Genomic DNA, 22,534 nt, shown 5'->3' on the forward strand with positions numbered 1-22,534 from the left:
ATCAGATTTTTTATATTTTCACTGATTTTTAGCTAGCATAAAAAAATTACTCAGCTTAGTTAAAAGCAAAACACGAAAAAGAAAAATACCCAAGTATCTTACATGTAACATCTATCTTCTTAATTAGACAAAACTATGTTGGTTTCCAAACAGAGATAAAATTTCACTATTTGAACATGAACTTTCCTCTTAGAGGAATTTTGTTGTTATAGTACATTTTGTTGAACCTACCATTTGTAGCTTCTCAAAAAAAAAAAAGAAAGAAAGAAAGAAAAAAAAAAGATCAAAATGTTTGAAATCACTGTAGAGATATTGTCTTTAGTTTTTCTTTAGATCTTTGGGTCAGTCTAGTTCAAGTGTTTTCCAGAGAAACCGATGCAAATAGATCTAATAATAAAATGTTCTGGGTGGAAAGGAGCTTAGAAAGGATCGGCCCATCTGGAGATTAGCAACTCCAGAGCCTATGGCCAATTTACTCATGCTTTTATCCATTCACTAAGTAGTTACTGAGAGAAGTGGAGCTATCTGAATCAGCTGTCCCCAGGCACTGATGGGGCAAGGTCGAGGGGAGAGGAGGAGGCTGGGTATTGGAGAGTGAATGACCCCATTTGAGGGACAGCCCCTTACTTTAGCTAGATCCTCACAGTGTCCTGGTGGCTGCCTATTGGGGGCTACCTGCCCTATGGAGCCCAGGCAGTGTCCCAAGAATCTGGTTCAACAGGCACTCAGTGAATGTGCATTGGGCGGAATGAATGAATTCTAGACACTGGGCTTCACCTCTCTGACCCTTTCTCCCATCTGTGAAGTGAGCCTGATGGATGCAGTGAGAAGAAGTATGGGAATGGACATTTTGAACTCTAATGTACCAGACAGGTGTCAGAGCTGAGATGAGAAGCTGCCTTTCTCTGGCTATCAGTCAGTTTTCTCACTGACTTGATTTCTTTTCTTTCTTCTTATTAGTTTCAGGTGTACAAAACAACATAGGGATTAGACATTTATGTACCTCACAAAGTGATAACCCCAATAAGTTTATTACCCATCTGACACTGTACATAGTTATTGCAGTATTATTGACTATATTCCCTATGTTGTACTTTATATCCCCGTGACCATTTTTAAAAATTATAGTCAACAGTTAATATTATTTTATATTAGTTTCAGGTGTACAGCATAGTGGTTAGACATTTATATAATTTATGTGACTTTATTCAAAAAGTTAAAAATGTTAAGTTGTAGCAATGAATACGCCTTCTGATCCAGGGGACTCAATAAAAGTATTTTTATTTTGAATGAAAAACATATATATTCTTTGAGTTTCCAAATTGAGCTGATTGTAAACCAGGAATGCTTATTTGGAGAACCACTTAATTATTCTTTGCAAATGAGAGTCTAGAAATGAAGAGACTTGCCCATAGTCTCATGGATAGTTAGTGGCAGAGCCAGGCCTGGAACCAGCCTCGTCTTCATCCCACTTGCCAGCACACGCGTGCACATGTACACACACGTGCACATGTACACATTCTCTCTCTGCAGCCAGTTCCACTGAATGTAACAGAAATGAAAGTGACCCTTGCAGACAGCCAGCCTTGCAAGGGTGAGGATTGTATACCAGTAGGCAACAGATTCAGGCCCAGAAATGACTTGAGACAGTCAGTTAGCAAACAGCCATCCTGGAGTCCCACCTGCTTCCTGATATTTGTCCCACCTGGTTCTTGATATCAGGTGGGACTATGTGGTCCCCAGAGCAGATCTTTTTCTCTCTGCCGGAGGCATGTGTCACCTCTTTGAAACGCTGCCTGCAGTACAGCTGAACTTTCCCGGAATGCCCGGCCACTGGGGAGTTGCTCGTGTGCTCCCCCGTGGAATGCCGAATAGGGCAGAATGGATGGACCTCGTTCTGTGCGAAGCCCTTTCAATGAGGTGCACGGTTCCTCCAGTATTCTCCACTCTCGCCTATCTGTTACCTTACTTTTCCTGCTGCTTTCCACTCTAACTGGCCCGTGCTCGGCTCTCCTTGCTCTGTAGTCCAGCAGGGACCTGGCACCGGTCCATCTAATCATTCTGGAGCTAGCACATAACTCTGCTACTTATTTGCATGTCTAAATAGCATTTAACAGAAAATACAGAGAAGGTCAGCTCTCGGCCACTGGGATAGCCAGGAATGTATGTGGAGTGAGTGCTTTTCATCACAAGGTCCCAAGGACTTCAGGCATTTCACATTGTTATTAACTGTATTGATTCTTTTGTCAATAAGGAAAAGAGATGAGGAATTATTTTAAAGTAGGATTGAGAGGCAGACTTTTAAAGATCAAAAATTACAGAATGAGATTCCTCTAAACTCCTGGGGCAGCTGTCTTCTTTTCCCGCTTGTCCTTAATAATAATTTTTAAAAAGGCAAAAGCTCGGCCTGAGTGTCTGTGACGTGGGGCTGGCCACGGCTGGCGGACCCAGCACAGCGCCCACAACAGACAGGGGTACGGTGCCCCCAGCCTGAAGCATTTGCTGACACTTGGAAGTGAAGAATGATACTTTTGTCCTTTCTTGATTATTTGTGTAGCTAGCCAGAAGTGCTCTGAGTCATTCAAAAGGGAGAATCATCTCCAAATCATGCATGTTTGCCTTCAGAAGATGATGTTTTTATACTTGAGTGTGAGTTGTCAGTCACTCTCCGGACCTCCAGACACATAAATCTAACTGCCCATAGGACACCTCTGCTTGAAATTCTCATAAGTCTGTCAAATTGGCCACATCTAAAGCTAAACCCACTGTCTACCATGCCACCCCAGCTTCTTACCCTCCTCTTAAAGTAGCAGCTTTTCTAGTGACAGAGCCAGGCTTGGAACCAGGGCTCCCTGCCAGGGTGCCAGGCCAGACACCTGGCCATTCTCCCAAGCCCTGCCTTGCCCTCCCTCCCCAAACAATTGTGAGCCCTCCGTCCCGTTCCTAGTAGCTCTCCAGCCGGCCCACCCCTGCAACTCCGCTGCCCCTGCTCTAAGCCATCCTCCCTCACCAGGCTTACTGCAATAGCTTCCTTATCATTCTCTCGGGCCCGCCTTGCCCCCTCTAGTCTACGTCCCAAGCTATGATCAAAGCTCACCTCACACTTCACAGCTCAGCTTAAAAGCCCCGCAGACATCTTGCTGCCCACGGTATACGGTCCAGGTTTTCTGAAGCCTGTGTCCAGGCCTCCCCAATGTCAGTCATTACATCTACCACCCTGGCCACGTCTTATGCTCACATCAGGCTCCAGAAGCACAGCTGAGGTGCTTTCCGAGCCCTACACACTGGGCTGCCCCACCGTCCTGCCTTTTTGATCTGCCCTTTACCTGGGGCTCGCCTCCCACTCATCTTCACCTGGCGAATTCCTACCTGAATCAAAGCTCAACTCAGGTGTCACCTCCTCTGGGAAGCCTTCTCTGCTCTCCCCTGTTCCCATGCCATCAAGAGTGGGTGCTACTTTGATAGACCATATTAGCCTTGATCTTGATAGATATTTTCTTCAAGCTGTGATTTTCATTGAGTCACATGCCAAGTTTGTACTAACATTGTATGTGAGCCCATGTCTGCTTTCCACCCTGGCCTTTAATCCACGTAAACTAAAGAACCACGTTTTAGTCATTTTTATCTTTCTGTTGTCTTGGACAGTGCCTGCCACATGGTGAGTGTCCCATACATATTGGTTGAGTGTTACTGAAACAGTAAATCTACTTTTCTGTTTAAAAGGAAATAATGGAATGAGGCTGTAGTGCTTCTTCCAGGAAAGCCGGCACCATCTTCTCAACCTGCACCTGTGTTCAGCTGAACTGCAGCCCTTTGCACAGCCCAAACTATAGAGTGTTACTCCCATGCATAGCAGTCCTCTCCTCCAAAGGTGTCACACCTTTCCTGGATGTGTCACTTGACTAATGTGAGCAGAAAATCACAAAACAATTCCAACTTCAATAGGCTTGGAAAATAAATAGGATATCTTGGCTCAGGTACTAAGGAAGCACAGCAGCAAAGTGGAGATCAGGCAAGGCTCCGTCAGGGCTCTGCCTGTGTTTCCTGCCGCTGTTTTGGTTACACCCTGTCTCTGCCCATTGGCTTCCCCTTTAAGCTGCCAGCAGAATGGCTGCAGCAATTGGGGGCTCAGGGTCACAAGGACATTTTCAGAGGAAGATAAGTTGTATCTAAAGAACTAGGGTTCTGTTTTTCCAGAAACTTCCGGCAAACTTCCCCTCCTATTTTATTGTGCTGAATTGGATAACATTCCTATTTATGAGACAGTCCCATTGGCCAGGAAATGTTATACAATATTGGCTTAGATCTGGTGTTCTAGGGAGAGAGAACCCTTAGAGTGATCAGACCCTCCCCTGGAGCTGGGGTTCTGGTCAGAACCCCTGAAAGCCCGTGGGAAAGAAGGGGAAACCTAAAAGAAAACCAGAGTACAGAGCTATGGGGAAGAAATGTCTCAATACCCACTGTGACAGACAATACTTACTCTACCCTTAAAAATCGTCCTCTTCTGGTTCCTGATGGGTTACAGCAGAAATCCTGGACTTGTAAGGCTGTGGAGTTACAAGAAAAGTTGATTCAGTTCAGAGTCAATTCCACAAAGAGTGTGGTCGGGCAGTGTATACGTGGCATGTTAGGATGACCTCTTGCTTCCAACAAGGTTTCTCTCCTCTACTGGGGTCGTAGGGAATGGATTAAGCCTCCCTGTTTGTCGCCTTGTCCCCTGTCCCTGAAGCACGTATGGGGCACTTTGGAGGCTTTCTAAAAGTTTTTACAAAGGGGCAGTAACTAGGGAGAGTGATTAGCTTCCATCTCCCTGCTTCTCTTACTCATTTTCCCGTAGGCTCTGTAGAGAAACACAGGAGCCGATGGTGTGTCCTTAGGCTAAAAGTGAGGGCTCTCAGGGTGAAGCAAGCTGTGGGCCACCCTGCTCTGAGAGTGACGACTGGTTCTCCCTGGGCATCCGCAGGAGGGCTTTTTTTTCTTTCAGTAACTGAAATTTTTGCGTTATTAGACCCATGACTCTTCTGATTACTACCATCTTGTCTCTTCTAGATGTTTGACTGGATAAGCCACAACAAGGAGTTATTCCTGCAGAGCCATACGGAGATCGGAGTCAGCTACCAACATGCCCTGGACCTCCAGACCCAGCACAATCACTTCGCCATGAACTCCATGGTGAGTGGAAAGCCTACTGTCAGCCCTGCTCTGGGGCAGGAGAGTGGGGAGGGAAGGGAACTGGGGGTAGTATGAAGAGGGGCAGGAACAGACTACCAGCGGGAGTAAGAATGAGGAACTTGGAATGCACAGATCCTTTAGCATTCTACTTGCCTTTAGCGTGTCCTGTAATGTGTGTAGGACACGTGGCCAGCCAGCTAGCCATTCTGTAGCAGGTCATGGCCCCATTTCTGCCTCTGGACCCTGCTTTGGAAAGACATGTGCGGGCTTGGAGAAGCCATTAGCTCAGCAGAAGACTAAAAGGGAGTCCCAGTTCCCTGTCGCTGACTTATCCACTTAGCTTGTGAGTCACTGGGCTAGGTGGGCAGGGATTTCCGTCTTGGGCACATGGGAAATGGTTGAGTGAATTGGGGCTGTTTAGACTGGAGAAGAGGAGCTTTAAGGGACACATGATTCCGCCTTCAGTTATGGGAAGGGCTACCTTGGGGAGAAGAGGGTAGAATTGCTTTGTGTTGGTCTAAGAGGCAGAACCGTCCAGGGGATGGCAGTTAGAGGGGGAGGCAGGACATGACTTGGGGGTGGGAAGCACTGGGAGTTAGTGAGCTCCCCAGCATGAAGAGTGTCCGAGCAGACACTGAATTCAGAGAGGGATGTTTGTGACCACAGGGAATTTACCTCACGCTGCTTTCATTTCTTCATCTGTAAAAAGGAAATAATAATAGCTATCTTATGGGTTATTGTGAAGATTCAATGAGTTAATTGCAAGGCAGTGAGAGCTGTGCCTGGTACATAGTAAGTTATCAGTAAATATTGGAATGCTGATGGTGATGATGTAGGAGTCTAGTCCAGATCACACCTGTGATCCCTTGTAAAACTAACACTTTGGGATATTATTTTTTTTCCATGTGGTCACCCCAAGACTTTATTTCACAACCTTGTCTGTCCTATGAACCCCATTGTATTTGAAATGCCTGCAACCTAAGTATGCATCTCTTTCTCCCTCTGCCTGCTCTTCTTACATGTACTCCTGGCCCCAAAGAATAGCTCCACCATTCCCCACATAGCTGAACACCAAACACATCTAATCATTTCAGCCATTGATTCTGGGAAGGGTGCAAGTGTTAGGAAAACATAAACATGCAGGATCACAGAGGCCAGGAAAGAAGAGAATTTCATTTTTCTACCATGTTGTTTTAAATACACTTTCCACTGGACTTAATATATGAAGGCAGAAATCATTCCAGCCTCAAATGTTCCATGTCGAGTTGGAGAGAGAACTCTGGCAACCATGGTGCCGTGGTAGAGATAGGCTGAGTTAACTACGTGCCTTAAAATCTCAGTGGTTGAAACAACGGGTTTAGTTCTTGCTCCTACCACATGCCCATCACTGGCTGGTGGCAGCTCTGCTCATCAGTGATGTGGGGACCCAGGCTGATGGAGCAGCCGCCATCTTAGATGCTGCCAGTTGCCTCACCAGACAAAGCATGTAGCCAAGCCTGTGCCTTCTTGGGAACCGTCCTCCTAGAAGTGACACATGCCAATTTCGCTAGCTTTCCATCAGCCAACACCAGTCACACTGCCACATCTCTACCCTTCATGGGTAGAGGTGTGTGGTCCTAGCGTGTGCTGGGGAGGAGAAGGTGGGCTACTTGTGACTGGCCCTAATGACAGTCACAGGCAACCATTGCAGGACAAACATCGTGAGACTGGCATAGAAAGAACTCTGGCTGCAGAATAGAAGCGTGTGGGCCCAGGCAGGGAAAACATCCGCATTGATTTTGTTATCAATTTTGGCCACAGTGGTCTTGTGTCTTCATCTAAATGTAAAGACTCATTGCCTTCCAACTAGTCTCCTATAATTATGTCTCATCACCGGTTCACTTGAGTCACAGGGGAGCAAAGCAATTGATCACAGGTGATTAAGGACGGGAATTCACATCTAGTCAACTTTGATTATTTGTGTGCCTTGTGGATTTCCCCTGGTGACTTTTACAAATTCTGTGCCAGCATCTTCATGTCACCCAGCTGCCTGGCCCTACGGTAGGCAAACTCATTTTAATACAGAAGCAAAGGCAAAAGTAATTAGAGAGGTAAGTCTGCCACCAAGCCCCTCAAAAAATGAACTACAAAGTTACATAGAAAGAGCCTTGGCTTTGAACCATCGGCAGCACTGCCTGTCTCTGTTAATATGGATAACTGAGAGTTCGTGGCACATCAAAAACCTTTCCTCTGACAAATTCACTTTTGAAGTCTCCATATTCAGGACGAAAATGAGGGAGGGAATTTACTGAAGGGAAGCATCTTCTGGAGCTGGGAGAGAAGAAAGAAAAGATGTAATATACAACATTAATTAGCCTATTTCAGCCCATCTCGAGGTCTCCCACCCTGTGAATTCAGGCAGCACTTGGAGGCCTCTGGAACCTGATTAGGTCAGATTTCCTCTCTGGCTGTAGAGCAAGGGAAGGGAAATCTCAGGGTTTGATCAAATTGCCTGGGCACCTGCACTTTCTGAACATGGCCCTCTGCCTTTGCTAACGGGAGGTTTACAGGTTTGTTACTAAAAGGAACTTCCACAAAGAGGGATGTCAGCATCCCAAACAAGTGAAAAGAGGGGATTCCAGAGTCCTTTTCCCTGGTCTGAGCGATGGATGTGCTGCCAAGAAACAGAGGAATGCAGACAACGACTAATGGAGCCCAGTGACTGTAGGAGTGATCAATTACTACAGGAAAGTGGGAATGTGGATTGTTCTGTTTCTGTTCCTGGAAGTTATACACACGCTGATACATATGTTCACACATCTTTCCACATAAAGGTATGTGTAGCATACTTTGTTTCAGGCTACAGGTGAATTCTTTCATATTGAATCCTGTTTTACCATTGAAATAGGCCCATCATTCCTTACCTTTCAGGGAGGTCACAGACGCCTTTGAAATCTAATGAAGGTGGTGGGTCCTCTCCCCAGAGATATATGAACGAATTTTTTTAGACAATTTTAAAGGATTCCTAAAGCCTGTCACTCAACCTTCCCAATTCAAGATTCCGAGAAACTCATGACTTCTTTATTCATGCATTCCCGAAATAATTAAGGGTCAGACATTGTGCTGGACGTTGGTGGGCAAAAGAGAGATGGTCTGTCCCATGGAGGTTTGATTTAAATGAGGGAATGTCCGTTACATTTTTCAATCAATAATCAGTATTGACTTGTTCATTGTTCATTCGTTGATAGTAATTAATGGCCTGTGAATTAACTCTACAATGTACCAAAGAACTTACAATTTAAAGGAGCCCTTGTTTTGTAAGTGAAGATGATCAACTACTAATTTATCTGTTTTCTACATTGTGTTTTCTTGTGTCTAGTTTTATGTACCAGCTACAGATTTAACTCCCACTCAGGTGACCATTACTGAGAAATAATTACATATCATTAAATTATGGAGAGAAAGGCAGACACTTCCCAAATTTTATCTATGAATTGGTACCAATAAAGTCTATCGATTATTAACATGCCAAGTGTGTGGGAGTGATACCCTCCTGAGTATGGTATGTGAGCAACTGTAAAATAAGAAAGTTAAAATTGCTTGATCTTTGGCTTCTTGTCATAACCGGTTTTTTCGTGTTTTTTTTGTTTTGTTTTGTTTTTTTTTCTTTTTTTGCAGTTCCTACTGGGAATCTTGTTCTTTTGCTCTTTGAAAAATAAATAATAATAGTAATAATAACTCACCTACTAAACCCAGTAGGAAAATATTCTCTTCTTATAGAGCTTCAGAAAGCCAGGTTTCCTGAGCTCTCTGGGGCCCTCCTCTTACTTAATTATGCCTCCTTTTGTGGAAGCCTTTCTCATAAATAATCCTTCTCCTGAGTGCGGACTTCCCCTCTGCTGGGAGTGTGGGCACGTGGCTAAGGCTGGGTTGTAATCTGCACCACAACAACCCTGTAGCCATCCAGTTCTAGTTCTTCATGAAAAAGACACAGGAGTACATACAAATGTAATGTGGCCTTATTTACAATTTTAATTAACCAGTTCTTGGGGGAAAAATACATTGCTAATGGTTCCTGTCTAGCATTTTAAAATACGAAACGATATTCATTTTCTATTATTACGACTGTGAGGATTCACGTTAGTGATAAACACGGGCAGCGAAGCAGTAGGCGTCCTTTCTGCTGCAGCATGTTTGATAGCTGCTTTAATCCTGTCAATTTGCTCACCAGAGGCACATTTTGCCACTTGCCTGTGTGCAAATCAGACAGTTGCAGCAAAGCCTGCGGTACTTTCTCTTTGTTTTGAGGGATGGTTACAAATGGTAGCACCAAAGAAAAGTCAACTCTTGCAAGAGAAATAAAGATTCTGAGGCAGGTTTCCTGACCCCAGTGTGAGAGGCCTTGCTCTGGGGTCCTCTGTCATCTTCAATTCTTGGCAGCACTAAACTATGGTTTTGCAGCACTCCCCCACCCCAAACAGACAGCACTTTCTATAATGACAGTGTTTCTAAATTTTGCTGTAAATGCACACACACACACACACACACACCACATACTCACAAATTATTGTGATATTTAAATAGCCAGCATTTGACCCTGTCTTGTTGCAAAGCCCCTTAATAAACATAGAACCCATTAAAAAAAAAAAGAGATCAATGTTATCTGGTATGTGTTAGTCTTTTTAGTATATTTTTTCCCCCAAAGAATCATGTTGTGAGCTTGCTAAAAATGTGGGTATCCTTTTGGCTTTCACCCCAGTCCTAGAAAATTGTAACCTCTGGAGGATGGGGCCCCAGGAACCTGCATTTTTAACAAGTGCCCCAGATGATTTATGTGCACATTAAAGTTAGAGAATCTATATTGTATTGGGTATCTATATTCTAAAGTAGTTACTTATTAAAATAAAGCATCACAAGTTCTGAAAGACAATCTACTTCCAGCACGATAGCCCTTGAGGGGCTCCACAGACTGGCTCTCCAATGAAACTGGCAAAAATTATTTAAAACGTTTAAAGTCTCTGGAAAGGGTCCTAAGTACAGACAGCAAATGAAGGAACATTTATTCAAGAAAATCTACTAAGACTGGGTAAGAACAGTGAGTCTGCGGTATTTGAACCAAGACCCTCTCCCCTCCCAGCTCAATAAGATGGAAAGTCCCCTCCAGACTGGTGCAACCAAGTATACAAGGCCTTTCTCCCTGAGCTCTCAGTTGAAGGACTGTCATTCCAGATGGGACAGTTCTTATTCTGCTCTTAGCTACCTGTTGCTAAAGTTCTGAAGGAGTGTGGCCAAGACCTGGAACTCCTTCTGCCCAGCCCCCACTCATGGAACAGAGGCTCTCCCATGGGTGCAACATCACTGAGAATTCTAGGGCCCCAGTTGCCCTGACCCCAGCTTGTCATGTAGAGCCACGTTGGTAGAGGCAAGCCAAGAAGATGTGAGGGTACTCACCCCCGATCTCCAATGAGTGTTCAGCTCCTAAAGTGGGGATATCACTCAGGGAAGCACACCATTTTCCCTCACCCCATCTCCAGAGCCATAGCTTAGAGATTTTGCTTGGGGGTGGAAATAAACTGTAACACAGAGACTGCCAATTTTTTTTCCCCAAAGCAACTTACTTCATTTGCAACAGAGAGTGGAGCAGTTCGAACCAGCAGCACTCAGAAATGCCCTTAAGGAGGCTCTCTGACAGGCAATTGCCAGAAGATTGGTAGAGTTATTGGAGATACAGGATAAAGGGTAGGCATGCTAGTTTGCCAGAGAGAACTGGGGAAAGAGACCCCTGGGGCCAGAACAAATCTCAAGCACTGACCTCAGAAACTATCATTCCAAAGAAGCCCAAATTTGATTGGATAGGTCTGTAAAGGAATTTATGCCCCAGGACAGAGGTGAAAACAATAATCAGCTGGAAATTAGTTGAATTTAACAGCTCAGTGTGGTCAGGGAAAGAGAAAGTTAAAGAGAACACTGCCAAGACCAAATTATCCCAGGGTGATTGTGAGCATACCTAAGGTTGCACCCTCGGAGGGGAAATATCAGAGTGTAAGGGCTGAGGTAGAAATAGACCTCACTAAAGTAATCCAGCCAGTTACTAAATAAATAAGCAAGAAAATAATAACAAGCCCCAGAAATGGGGGGACTTGGGATCCATAATTGAAAATGTCTAGTTTCCAACAAAAATTGCATACATTTTTGCAAGAAACAAAAAAGTATAACCAGGAAAAAAAAAACACAGATAAAAAGCATACTCTGAAAAAAGCAGGCAGCAGAAACTCCCTGTGAGGGCTGCTAGATGCCAGCTTTAACAAAAACTTCAAAGTAACCATTATAAATATGTTTTTAAACAAAAACAAAACTAAAGGAAAGCATGACTGAAGAAGTGAAGGAAGGTATGATGACAGTGTCTTATCAAAGAAAGAATATTAGTAAAAAGATAGATAATGTTAAAAAAAGAACCAAAAGGAAAAATGCAATCACTGAAATGAAAAAAAAAATTGCTAGAGGAGCTCAACAGTAGATTTGAATTGGCAGAAGAAAGAATTATCAACCTTTACAATAAATGAATAGAAATTACTCAATCTGAAGAACAGAGAGAAAACAGAATGCGAACAAATAAAAAGCCTCAGAAAAATATGGGACAGCATTAAATGTATCACCATATGCATCATGGGAGTACAAGAGGGAGAGGAGAAAGAGAGAGAGAGAAAGGAACAGGAAAAATATTAAAAGAAATAATGACTGAAATGTCCCCAGATACATTTTAAAATATTAATTTATGCAGCCAGGAAACTCATGGAACTCCAAGTAGGATAAATTCAGAGAAAGCCATAAACAGACACATCACAGTAAAAATACTGAACCAAAAACAGGGAGAAAATCTTGAAAGCAGTAAGAGAACAGTGACTTGTCACAAGGAATCCTAATAAGATTAATAGCTGATTTCTTATCAGAAACAATGGAGCCCAGAGGAGGTAGATAATATATTTGAAGTGCTCAAAGGAAAAAAAAAACTGTCAACCAAGAATCCTATAATACAGCAAAGCTGTCTTTCAAAACTGAAGGTGAAATAAACATATTCTCAGATAAATAAATACTAAAAAAAGTTGTCGCTTAGCAGACACACCTTATGAGAAATATTAAGTTTTTCAGGATGAAAGCAAGTGACCTCAGTAATTTGAATTCACACAAAAAGGCAAAAAGCACCAGTACAGGTAATTATTTAACTATAAAAGACAACATAAATGCATATTTCTTCTTCTTTTTTTTCTTAACAGATTTAAAAATCCATTGTATAAAATGTGCTATTGGTCCTAAAGCATATAGAAGTGTAATATGTTTTCCAGTAACAACACAAAGGAGGTGAGTGTGAGCAAAAATGTATTGGGCTAAGGAAATTATTCTGTATTGTAACTTGAGTCCACAGGAACAAATGAAAGAATCCAGCAATAATAAATAAGGAAGTGAATATAACAAAAGCTATAAACATATATTTATTCTCCTTTTTTGTCTCAGCTTCTTTAAAAGACATAAAATTATAAAAAGTGATAATTATAATGATCTAATGTTAGGTTTATAACATTTATGGATGTAATATATATAATAACAATATCACAAAAAGTGAGGAAAGGGAATAAAGCTATATAGGAGTAACATTATTATATCTTACTGGAATTAAGTTAGTATACATCTAAAACTGATTCTGATAAGATAGTCACGGAAGGCCTAGAGCAACAGCTAAGAAAATAACTAAAAAATATGATGTGTAAAAATCCAGTAAAGATATAAAAATGCTACATTATAAAATATTCATTTAATGCAAAAGAAAGCAATACAGGAGTAGAGGTATAAAAAAAGACACGTAGCGTATAGAAAAAAATTTAAACGGCAGATATAAATCCAACTATATCAATAACAATGTTCAATGTGAAAAGATTAAACTATCTAATCAAAGGTAAAGATTTTTTTTTTTTTTAAATATATTTTATTTATTTTTTTGTTTTTTGTTGAGAGCCCACTGGCCCATGTGGGAATCAAACCCGCAGCCTTCGGAGTTGGGAGCACGGAGCTCTAACCCCCTGTGCCACCGGGCCAGCCCCAAAAGGTAAAGATTTTTAGGCTGGATAAAAGAACAAGATCAGACTATATACTGCCGACAGGAAAAATACTTTAGATTAAAAAATTATAACGGATTGAAAATAAAAGGATAGAAAAAGATGTATTTCCAAACAGCAACCACAAGAAAGCCAGAGTGGCTACACCCATAACAAACTTCTAAACAGACTTTAAAACAAAAAAAAGTGTTACTGGAGAAAAAGAACATTTTGTGATGATAAAAGGGTCATTCTAAGAAGATGCAAGTTATAAACATGTATGTACCTAAAACAGAACACCAAAATACATGAAGCAAAAACTGACAGAAATGAAGGGAAAGATACAATTCAATAATAATTTTTAAAAAGAGACTTCAACAAAAAGATGTCTATGTCCCCCTTTTAATAATGGATAGAATAATTAAGCAGAACAACATAAAAATAGAAGACTTGAACAAAGAAATAGAAGACTATAAAACAAATAGTTGTAAACACTTGTATTAAAAAAGAAAAAAAATCTCAAATTAATAACCTAACCTTCTATTTAAGACATTGAAAAAAGAAAAGGAAACCTAAAGCAAGCAGAAGGAAGAAAATAATAAAGATTAGAGTGGAAATTAATGAATTAGCAAATAGAAAAAAACAATAGAGAAAAATCAAAGAAACCCAAAGCTGGTTCTTTGTAAAGGTCAACAAAAAAATTGATAAACCTTTGTCTAGAATGACCAAGGAAAAAATTAGTAGGGTCAGAATACAAGAGGGGACACTACTACTGACCTTACAGAAATAAAAAGGATTATAAAGTAATACTACAAACAACTGTATGCCAATAAATTGGGTAACTTATATGAAATGGACCAGATGACTTCACTACTGCAGAATTAATACTAATTCTTCAGAAACTTTTCTAAAAAATAAAAGAGAAGGGAACACTTCACAACTCATTGTATGAAGCTGTTGTTACCCTGATATCAAAAACAAAGGTATCATATCACAGAAGAAAATAAAATTACAGACCAATATTACTTATGAGTATGAATACAAAAATTCCCAACAAAATACTAGCAAACCAAATCCAGCAGCATATAGAAAAATTATATACCATGACCAGTTGAAAGTTATCCCAGAATTGTGAGGTTGATTTAACCAGTAAAATTAAAACAAACAAACAAACAAACAAACAAACAAACAAAACTACGTGGTCATCTCAATAGACTCAGAAAAAGCATTTGGCAAAATCCAACACCCTTTCATAATAAAAACACTCAGTAAATTAGGAAACTAGGAAGAGAAGAGAACTTCCTCAACCTGATAGAAGGCATCTGTGAAAAACCCATAGTTAAATTCATACTTAATAGTGAAAGACTGAATACATATCCCTAACATCAGGAGCAAAACAGAATGTTTGCTCTTGCTGCTTCTATTCAATATTGGAAGTTTTAGCCAGGCAATTATTCAGGAAAAAGAAAAGGCATCCAGAGTAGAAAAGAGGAAGTAAAACTATCCCTATTCTCATGATCTTATATTGGAAAACCCTAAAGCACCTAGTAAAAAAACCCCAAACAAACAAAGAAACAAACAAAAAAAACAAAAAATCTATTAGAACTAGTAAATGAGTTCAGCAAGGATGCAGGATAAACAATCAATATACAGAAATCAATTGTATTTCTACATGTTTACAGTGAACAATCTGAAAATGAAATTAAGAAAACCATTCCATGTACAGTAGCATCAAAAAGAGTAAAATACTTGGGGGAAAATTAACAAAAGAAGTGCAAAACTTGTACTCTGAAAACTACAAAACATTGTTGGAAGAAATTAAAAGATCTAAATAAAAGGGAAAACATGTCATATTCACGGATTAGAAGACTTAATGTTGTTAAGATGGCAATATGCCCCAAATTGATCTACAGACTGAGTACATCTCTACCAGAATCCCAGGTGGTTTCTTTGTGTCGGTGGTCAACTGATTTTTGACAGGGGTACCAAGACCACAATCAGATACCATTTCACTTCCATTAGGATGGCTCTAATAAGAAGTCAGATAATAACAAATGTTGACAAGGATGTTGAGAAATCGGAACACTCATACGCTGCTTGAGGTAGCGTAACGTGGTGTGGTTACTTTGAAATATAGTCTCACAGTTCTTCAAAAAGTTAAGCATTGAGTTATCCTATGACCCAGTGATTCAACTCTTAAGTATATGCCCAAGATAAATGAAAACATATGTCTACACAAAATATCCATACATTGTGCACAAATGTTTATAGCAATGTTCATAATAACTAAAATGTGGAAACAACCCAAATGTCTATCAATTGATGAATGGATAAACAAAATGTGGTATATACACATAATGGAATATTATTTGGCCATAAAAAGGAATGAAGTTCTGACATATGCTATAACATGGATGAACCTTGAAAACATTTTACTAAGTGAAAGAAGCCAGTCACCAAAGACCACATATTTATAGGATTCCACTTATATGAAAGTCCAAAATAGGCAAACCTATAGAGATGGAAAGTAGATTAGTTGTTGCTTTGGGTTGGGATGGATGGGAGATAAGGGTATAATTGCAAAAGGCTACAGCGTTTCTTTTTGAGATCATCAAAATGTTCCAAAATTGACCGTGGTGTTGGTCACACATTTCTGTATATTAGATAATATTCTACTGAAAGCCTTTGAGTTGTATACTTTAAATGGATGAATTGTATGGTATGTGAATTATATGTCAATAAAACTGTTAAAAAAAAAGAAGAAAGAGACAACAGGAGAGAGAATGTTTTTAAGTGGGTTCCCACTAGCTTTAAGATACAACCTTCTTAATGATTAAAGAGAGTGACCATGACAGAGCATGGACGCCAACCCTGATGGTGTCGGTGACGCTGAGGTAGGAGGACAGGACGCACCACTCAGCATTCACTGATTGGGGTACTCAGCAGACTTTGCTCTTTGTATTCTCTGTGCCCTTTGCCAAACCCTGAGAATGGCCAGATTCACAAGACACAAAGCGGTCTTCAAGGAGCTTGCATTCATGTACCTAATGCGGAGAATTTCTCTCACTGGGATGTAGGCTCCTAAGGGCAGAGATTTGTCTGTGTCCTTCACACCTGTACCGCCAGGACCTCTAACAATGCCTGGAGCCTAGTAAGTGTCTAATAAATGCTTTTTGAGTGAATAAAGCTATTCGGCATACCAACCTATGTCACCAACCTGGAGCAGAGTTTGGGCAGCAAAGACACAGAACTGATAAGGAAGGGCCTTCCCTTCTGAGGGAGCCCTGTAGGATTTGACTCCAGCAGAAACTGAACAACCACCGGAAAGATGAAGGAGAGCAGTGGTTTTCAGCAGGGGAAGGCCTTACAGGGTCCCCAGTGATGCGCAGTAAAGCCCAGGAATGCCTGGACTGGATGACCTTTTAAGGTTCACCTCACTCCAAGCATCTTTCTTTTGGAGGTTCTAATCCTGACATGGAAGTAAACCACTAAACGTATCCCTCCCTGGCAAGAATGAATGTGATCCAGGGTTTGCTGTTAACACAGGGATTCCTGAGGCAGGCCATCTGGGGAAACTGTGCTTGTACAACACTGCAGGTATCCTCGCCAGACCTGCTCTTGCTAATCAGGTTGACCACGATGCAGTGTTTGTATGTCCGCGAACAGCCTTGTGGGTGGAATTTCCCTTTTCTTCCAACTCAGTGGGAAGATTAGATTTTATTTTCTCATCTGCTCACGATCCACTTGTGATCCTTGCTCTGGGTACCACTGTCAGCATTAAGCTCGTCCTAAGGAGAGAAGGATGGGCTTTGAACTAAGCCCTGTGAGGCTGGTGCATGTGGCTAAGGCAGCAGTCCTCCACCCTGGCTGCCCACTGCAGTCACCTGGGGAGCTTTGAGAAAACACCACATGTGGGCTCCGCTGCCCTACACTCGGATTTAACTATGCTGAGGTGGAGCCCAGGAAATCTGTACAAGGTGGAGAGCCAGATTGAGAATCACTGGTCCAGGGTGAAGAAAATAAGCCATCTGACAATTGCCTTGGGGTTGGGTTCTAAAGCTACTGGCTATTTAGCCTGTGGCATTGGAGGTGAGGACTTCCCTTCAAGGTCAGGAGTACCGAGGGAGAAAGAGTATCTGTCTTCACTCCCTGTTCCTTCCTCCCACCCCAACCTCTCTAGGTGGCCCTTAATCTTTCCCCACAGGTCTCTAATCAGCCATGTTTTGAGGATTGGCTCCTATTCAAACAAGAAACATAGGGAAGCTTCTTGTCTTAGGCAGATGCTTTCTTAGCATCACTCTGGTGCATGATGCTTGCTTCTCTCACGTGCTGCCCAGTCACCTGGCCTGGGTCCTTTCTGAAAGGCTTCTCTGAGCTAACTTGCAGGGCTTGGCTGACCACTCCGATTTCTGACCACTGGTCTGGTTCAGCCTCCTCTCTTGCTCTTACACCACTGACAGGTCCTAGATTTCCCTCCTCTTCTCTCTCACTCCTAGTTCTCTGCCCACAGCCCTGGTACCTCTTTTCTGGCTTCAGTCCTCTGCTCTCTGGGGCCTTCTCTCAGCACGTCCCTTGCCCCTGGTTATTGATTGTACCCTCTTGGTGTGTAACCCCTGAGCCTTGCAGTTCAGTTTACCCACACACTTCTACACGCATGCAGCCAGTGTCTGCCCTCTGCCACGTCTTCAGCTACCAAGGAGTTAATTTGGCTGAAATGCAGCCAAAGCTGACGCATGCCTCTTCTTTGAGGTCTCCTGAACCCGAATGAAAGCCATAAAATGGTGTATGAAACCTAGCACGTCAGATGAGATAATGTACACGAAAAGGCTTAAACTGTACAGCATGACACAAATGTGAAGTACTGGTAATAAATAAGCAGCAGCACTGCATATGCCATTCTGGGGCATGGGTGCCAGCCAGACAGGAGAAGTACCAGATGCTGGGCACAGACTGATCAAAGACATCTAGGTGAGACGTTTCACAAATCAGGATATTTGAGAAGTGAGAGGTTAGGACCAGGTAGGCAGATGGGAAGGGAGCAGTATAAAAAAAGCAGAAGTCAGAGTTCAACGCAGCCAGAGAAAAGGAAGAGCTAAAGGATTTCCATCAGCAAGTCCTTGCGGTTCTAACGGCAAAATATCCCCAGGATCTGGCCACTTGTTACCACTTCCGCAGCCAACACCCTGGTCCAAGCTGCCATCATCTCCTGCCTGCAGTATTGTAGAAGCGCCTACCTTTATTCTCTTCTAGCCATTCTCCACACAGCAGCCTGAGTGTGCAGCCAAGTGTAAGATGCGTCATATCATGTCACTCCTGCACTCAGACTGCTTTCATGTCTTCCTGTGCTCAGGATAAAAGCTGAAGTCCCGTACCACGGTTTATGAAGCTCTACGTGGTCTGGGCCCCAGGTATTTCTTGAATCTCAATCTCTATCACCTGCTTATCCCCTCCAGTCACCTTGGGCTTCTTGCTGTTCTTTGAACCCTCCAAGGTCATTCCTGCCCCGTGGTCCTTGCCCCCACTCTTCCCTCTACCTGGAACCTCTTCCTACCTTCACTGTCTCACTTCATTCAGAGAGAAGCTCAGGTATCAGCCTGACTTCAGGGCTCAGCCTGCCCTGACTGCTCTTTCTTATGTAGCATTTCCCAACCTGATCACGATCACTCAGCTATAGTTTATACAGCACTGAAATAAGAAATAGTGAGTAAATATTAATTTACTGTCTGACTCCTCTCCTAAATTATAAGCATAGGAACTCTATCTGTCTTGTTCCCTGCTTTCACGGTGCCTCGCATTGTTGAATGATTGGCTGAATAAACAAATAGGATAGAGATTTAAGACTCCACCAATAAGGCAAGATATTGATTAAAGGGGCAAAGAGTTGCCTTAATCCTGAGCTTTCCTGTGGTTGTGTGGAATTGGGACCTGTTCCCCAGGGTGACTGGCCTAGGACAGATAGGTGGCGATTATGGCTCCAGGGAGGGAGAGGACAAAAAAAGGCACCTGCCAGGTTCCTGCCCACTCCAGACCTGGGCTGTTCTGAATTCCAAGGGCAAGTCAAGGGCCCCAACAGAGAGGCTTCAGAGATGTAGAAATTGTTATTGAATTCTCTCACCAGGGGCCCTATGTGTCTGGGGTATGAGTATTTAAAACTTTGGGAGAAATTTCTCATCGTCTCTCTTCTCCCTGGAGGGGCATTCTGGGCCAGTCCAACGGCATTGGCATTTATGGCAACGTGAAACAGCACGGTGGGAAAGAGCACGGGCAGAGCAGCTAACTGTGGCTCTGTGTTTCCTTCCTAGCCGTGCAGCCGTAGGCAAATGATGGCAGTTTCTCAGAGCCACACCAGCGCATCTCTAAGTGGGGAATAACGATTGAGCCTTCGCCAGGGAGTCTGTCAGGATGAGATGTGAGCATGCGTTTTGGGCACAGCATTTGGCGTGGTGTTATGCTTGGCAAATGTTCAGCTGTTATTACTGCCAGCCTCAGGAGTGTTAGAAGGAATAGTTCCCCTTGTTTGGGGGCAGCTCCTCAGAGTTCCCATCTACAGGGCTTCTCAAACTTCAGTGTGCAGATGTATCACTTGGAACAGTCTTGTTAAAATGCAGGTTCTGATTCAGGATGTTAGGAAGAGGCCTGAGAGTCTGCATTTCTAACCAGCTCCCAGGTGGTACTGATGCCACAGATCCAGCCCTGAATAGCCAGATACTGCAGGAGAAAGGGCTGAGGGAGGAAAATACTGGGGGATGCATTTTCCTGAAGTCTTACAGCCTCTGATTTCAACCTTAAAGGCAGCCTGAAATCACTGCATCATACCCCAGAAGAGCTGCATTGTTCCCAACTACTCTTTCCGCTGGTGTCCCTGAATCTGATTCCAGCTGTCCCCACCCCTCCCCACCATATCCAGCCTGCAATGATGCCTCATGCAAAGATACTCACCCCCTCCAAGGAAGTTCCACTCAGAACTGACAAAGAAGACAAAGCGGGGCTTTTCTTTGACTTAAATCTGCTCCTGGGTTTCCTTGGCCCTCGGACATATGGCCAGGCGCTTGTTTTCATAGCTGCTTAATGGTTTGTAAAGCAATTGCTGGAGGAAAGATTGCTACAGCGAGCCAGGCGAGAGGGCAGAGGGATTCACTAGCCAATGTTATCTTTGCTGAGCACCGGGGCTGCTCCAGCTCCTTTCCTCTCACTGCCCGACAATGACAGATGGCTTCCACATGCTTTGACCTACTGTTTGGCCAGACTTGACCAGATAGTCATCCATCAGCTGCCCTATTTGGCCCCCTAGAGGGCACCCTGTGGTTTGTGGGAGGTGAAAGTTGGAGGTTTCATTTAGAGCTCATCACATCTCAGCTGTTGTAGAAGAGTTTCAAGCATGGACAGTTCTTATTCCAGATGTTACTATCCCAGTGTCCATATGTTTCGAGGTGGGATCAGCAGGTTTACATGGTAATGTTAAACTAATTAATCATAAGCTGATGCTTTAACAGCTTCAGTACCCCAACTGGGTTGGGTACTAGCTAAGATGTAAGCAATGCATTTGGTATCATTCATCTGGAGAAAGGAAGTGAGGTTCAGCTTTTTCCATTGCCTTGGCACGGTCTCTTTGTTTTCTTACTGATGTCGAATGTTACGAAGTCTCTGAAAGCTGTATGGGAAAATCTCCAGATACTTCTCCTTATGGCTCTCTTTTAGTGGGACAAAACAAAAACTTAAATTAATATAAGGTGCAAGGCATGAGAAAAGGTAGCTATAAGCAGAGGGGTCATGCAAACTAGTAATCAGGAGACCTGGATCTAGTCCCAATTTGCCTTTTTCTTTGTGACTTTGAACACACCACTCTATTGATTTAACCAATTTTTAAGTACCTACTAGGTGGATTCAAGAAATGTATGGGTTTTATTATTTTTTCTCATGTAAAATGAAATTGTTACATGAACTTGCCTTCTAAAAATATTAAATAAAATGTGTTTATATTCCTTTCCTTATTAAAGCAGCATTTGCTCACTAAAACTTGCCTATTTCACTTATATGTAAATTTTACTTTACAACCTTTACCAAAGTAAAAAAGAGATGGGGAAATTTGAGTAATTACAGCTTTCATGGAATGCAACTTGAACAAATCTATTAAAATTAAAGCTACGTTCAAATAATTTTTAAAACTAAAAATGTTAAACTACCAAATCTATTGAAATTAAATGCACTTCTATAATTATTTACAGAGGAAACAAAAACTAGGAAGAACCTTTGTGTCTCAATAAAAAGAATGAGTTTGATAAAAGTAAAAGGTTAAACATAAATTCCCTATTAGCTCCATCACCCATAAACATTTGATATTTTGATGTAATAACTTCAGTGGGCAGGAAAGGGCTGGAGAATAAAATACTGTATACTTCCTCTGTGTAGTTTTAAGAACATCCCCCAATTATTTAAAACAGATTTTATATATATATATACATATATATATATATATATATATGTATATATATATGTATATATGTATGTGTGTGTGTGTGTATATATATATATACTTTTTTTTCCAAAGCTTCTCTCAACACAAGAGAACTGAGTAGAGAAAAATGACCCTAAAGTAAAGTTCCCACCACCATGAATATCTGATAGAAAAAGAGCAATCAGTAAATTTGGGTGTGCTTCCCTGGCATGCATAATGTTTTTCTCAGCCGAGGCTATGCTATTTTCATGTATTTTGTATTTCATTTTGATTTAACATTTGGTTTTAATTTGACCCAAATGATTTTGCTAAGTACCTTGGCCCTTGGACGGTTGTTCGCCTGGCCTTCCTCCCTGGACTTTTGGATGTGGAGAGTCAAGGTCTCCAGAGCTTGTCTAGAGAACTGAATCCTTCCAGGAAGGTGACCCCTCGGTGGTGGTTGTGCCTCACCTTCTATGCTGGGTATAACTTCTGTTTTCATAATAAGGATTTCAAAGCTGTAACCCCGTTAACTGGAATGGAATTGAGAACCGTGTTCAGAACCCATCCCTCCCAGAGGTGAGACAACTCTTCACTGACTCCCCTCTGCCTCTCTGGAGGTGAAGATGAGAAACATCGCCCCTGGAGGACAAAGTGTAGGGCCCCGGAGCCTGCCTGGGGAAGAAGCTTCTGCCACCTTTTGCAGAATGGTTAGTGATAAGGAAAAGGACCGGTCTCCTTGTATGAGAACAAGACATTCCCACTTCTGGGCGCTTTGGGCATGGCTAACACATGCCAAGGGAGTGGAGATGCCTTAGGAAGCCTTTCCCAAGAGACAAAGACCTCGAGTTTTCCAACT

General features: G+C 42.3%; 1 protein-coding gene across 24 annotated transcripts in view; it reads left to right on the forward strand.

Moving 5' to 3' along the window:
• Positions 1-22,534, forward strand: part of KALRN (kalirin RhoGEF kinase) — a 621,535-nt gene that overhangs the window by 241,612 nt on the left and 357,389 nt on the right. For all 24 annotated transcript variants that reach the window (XM_081025698.1, XM_081025722.1, XM_081025696.1 and 21 more), the window contains exon 6: positions 5,050-5,172. In XM_081025698.1, the coding sequence (XP_080881824.1) occupies positions 5,050-5,172 (123 nt within the window). The remainder of the gene's footprint in view (positions 1-5,049; positions 5,173-22,534) is intronic.

The sequence above is a fragment of the Rhinolophus hipposideros genome, assembly GCF_964194185.1.
Source record: "Rhinolophus hipposideros genome assembly, chromosome: 2".
NCBI lineage: Eukaryota > Metazoa > Chordata > Mammalia > Chiroptera > Rhinolophidae > Rhinolophus > Rhinolophus hipposideros.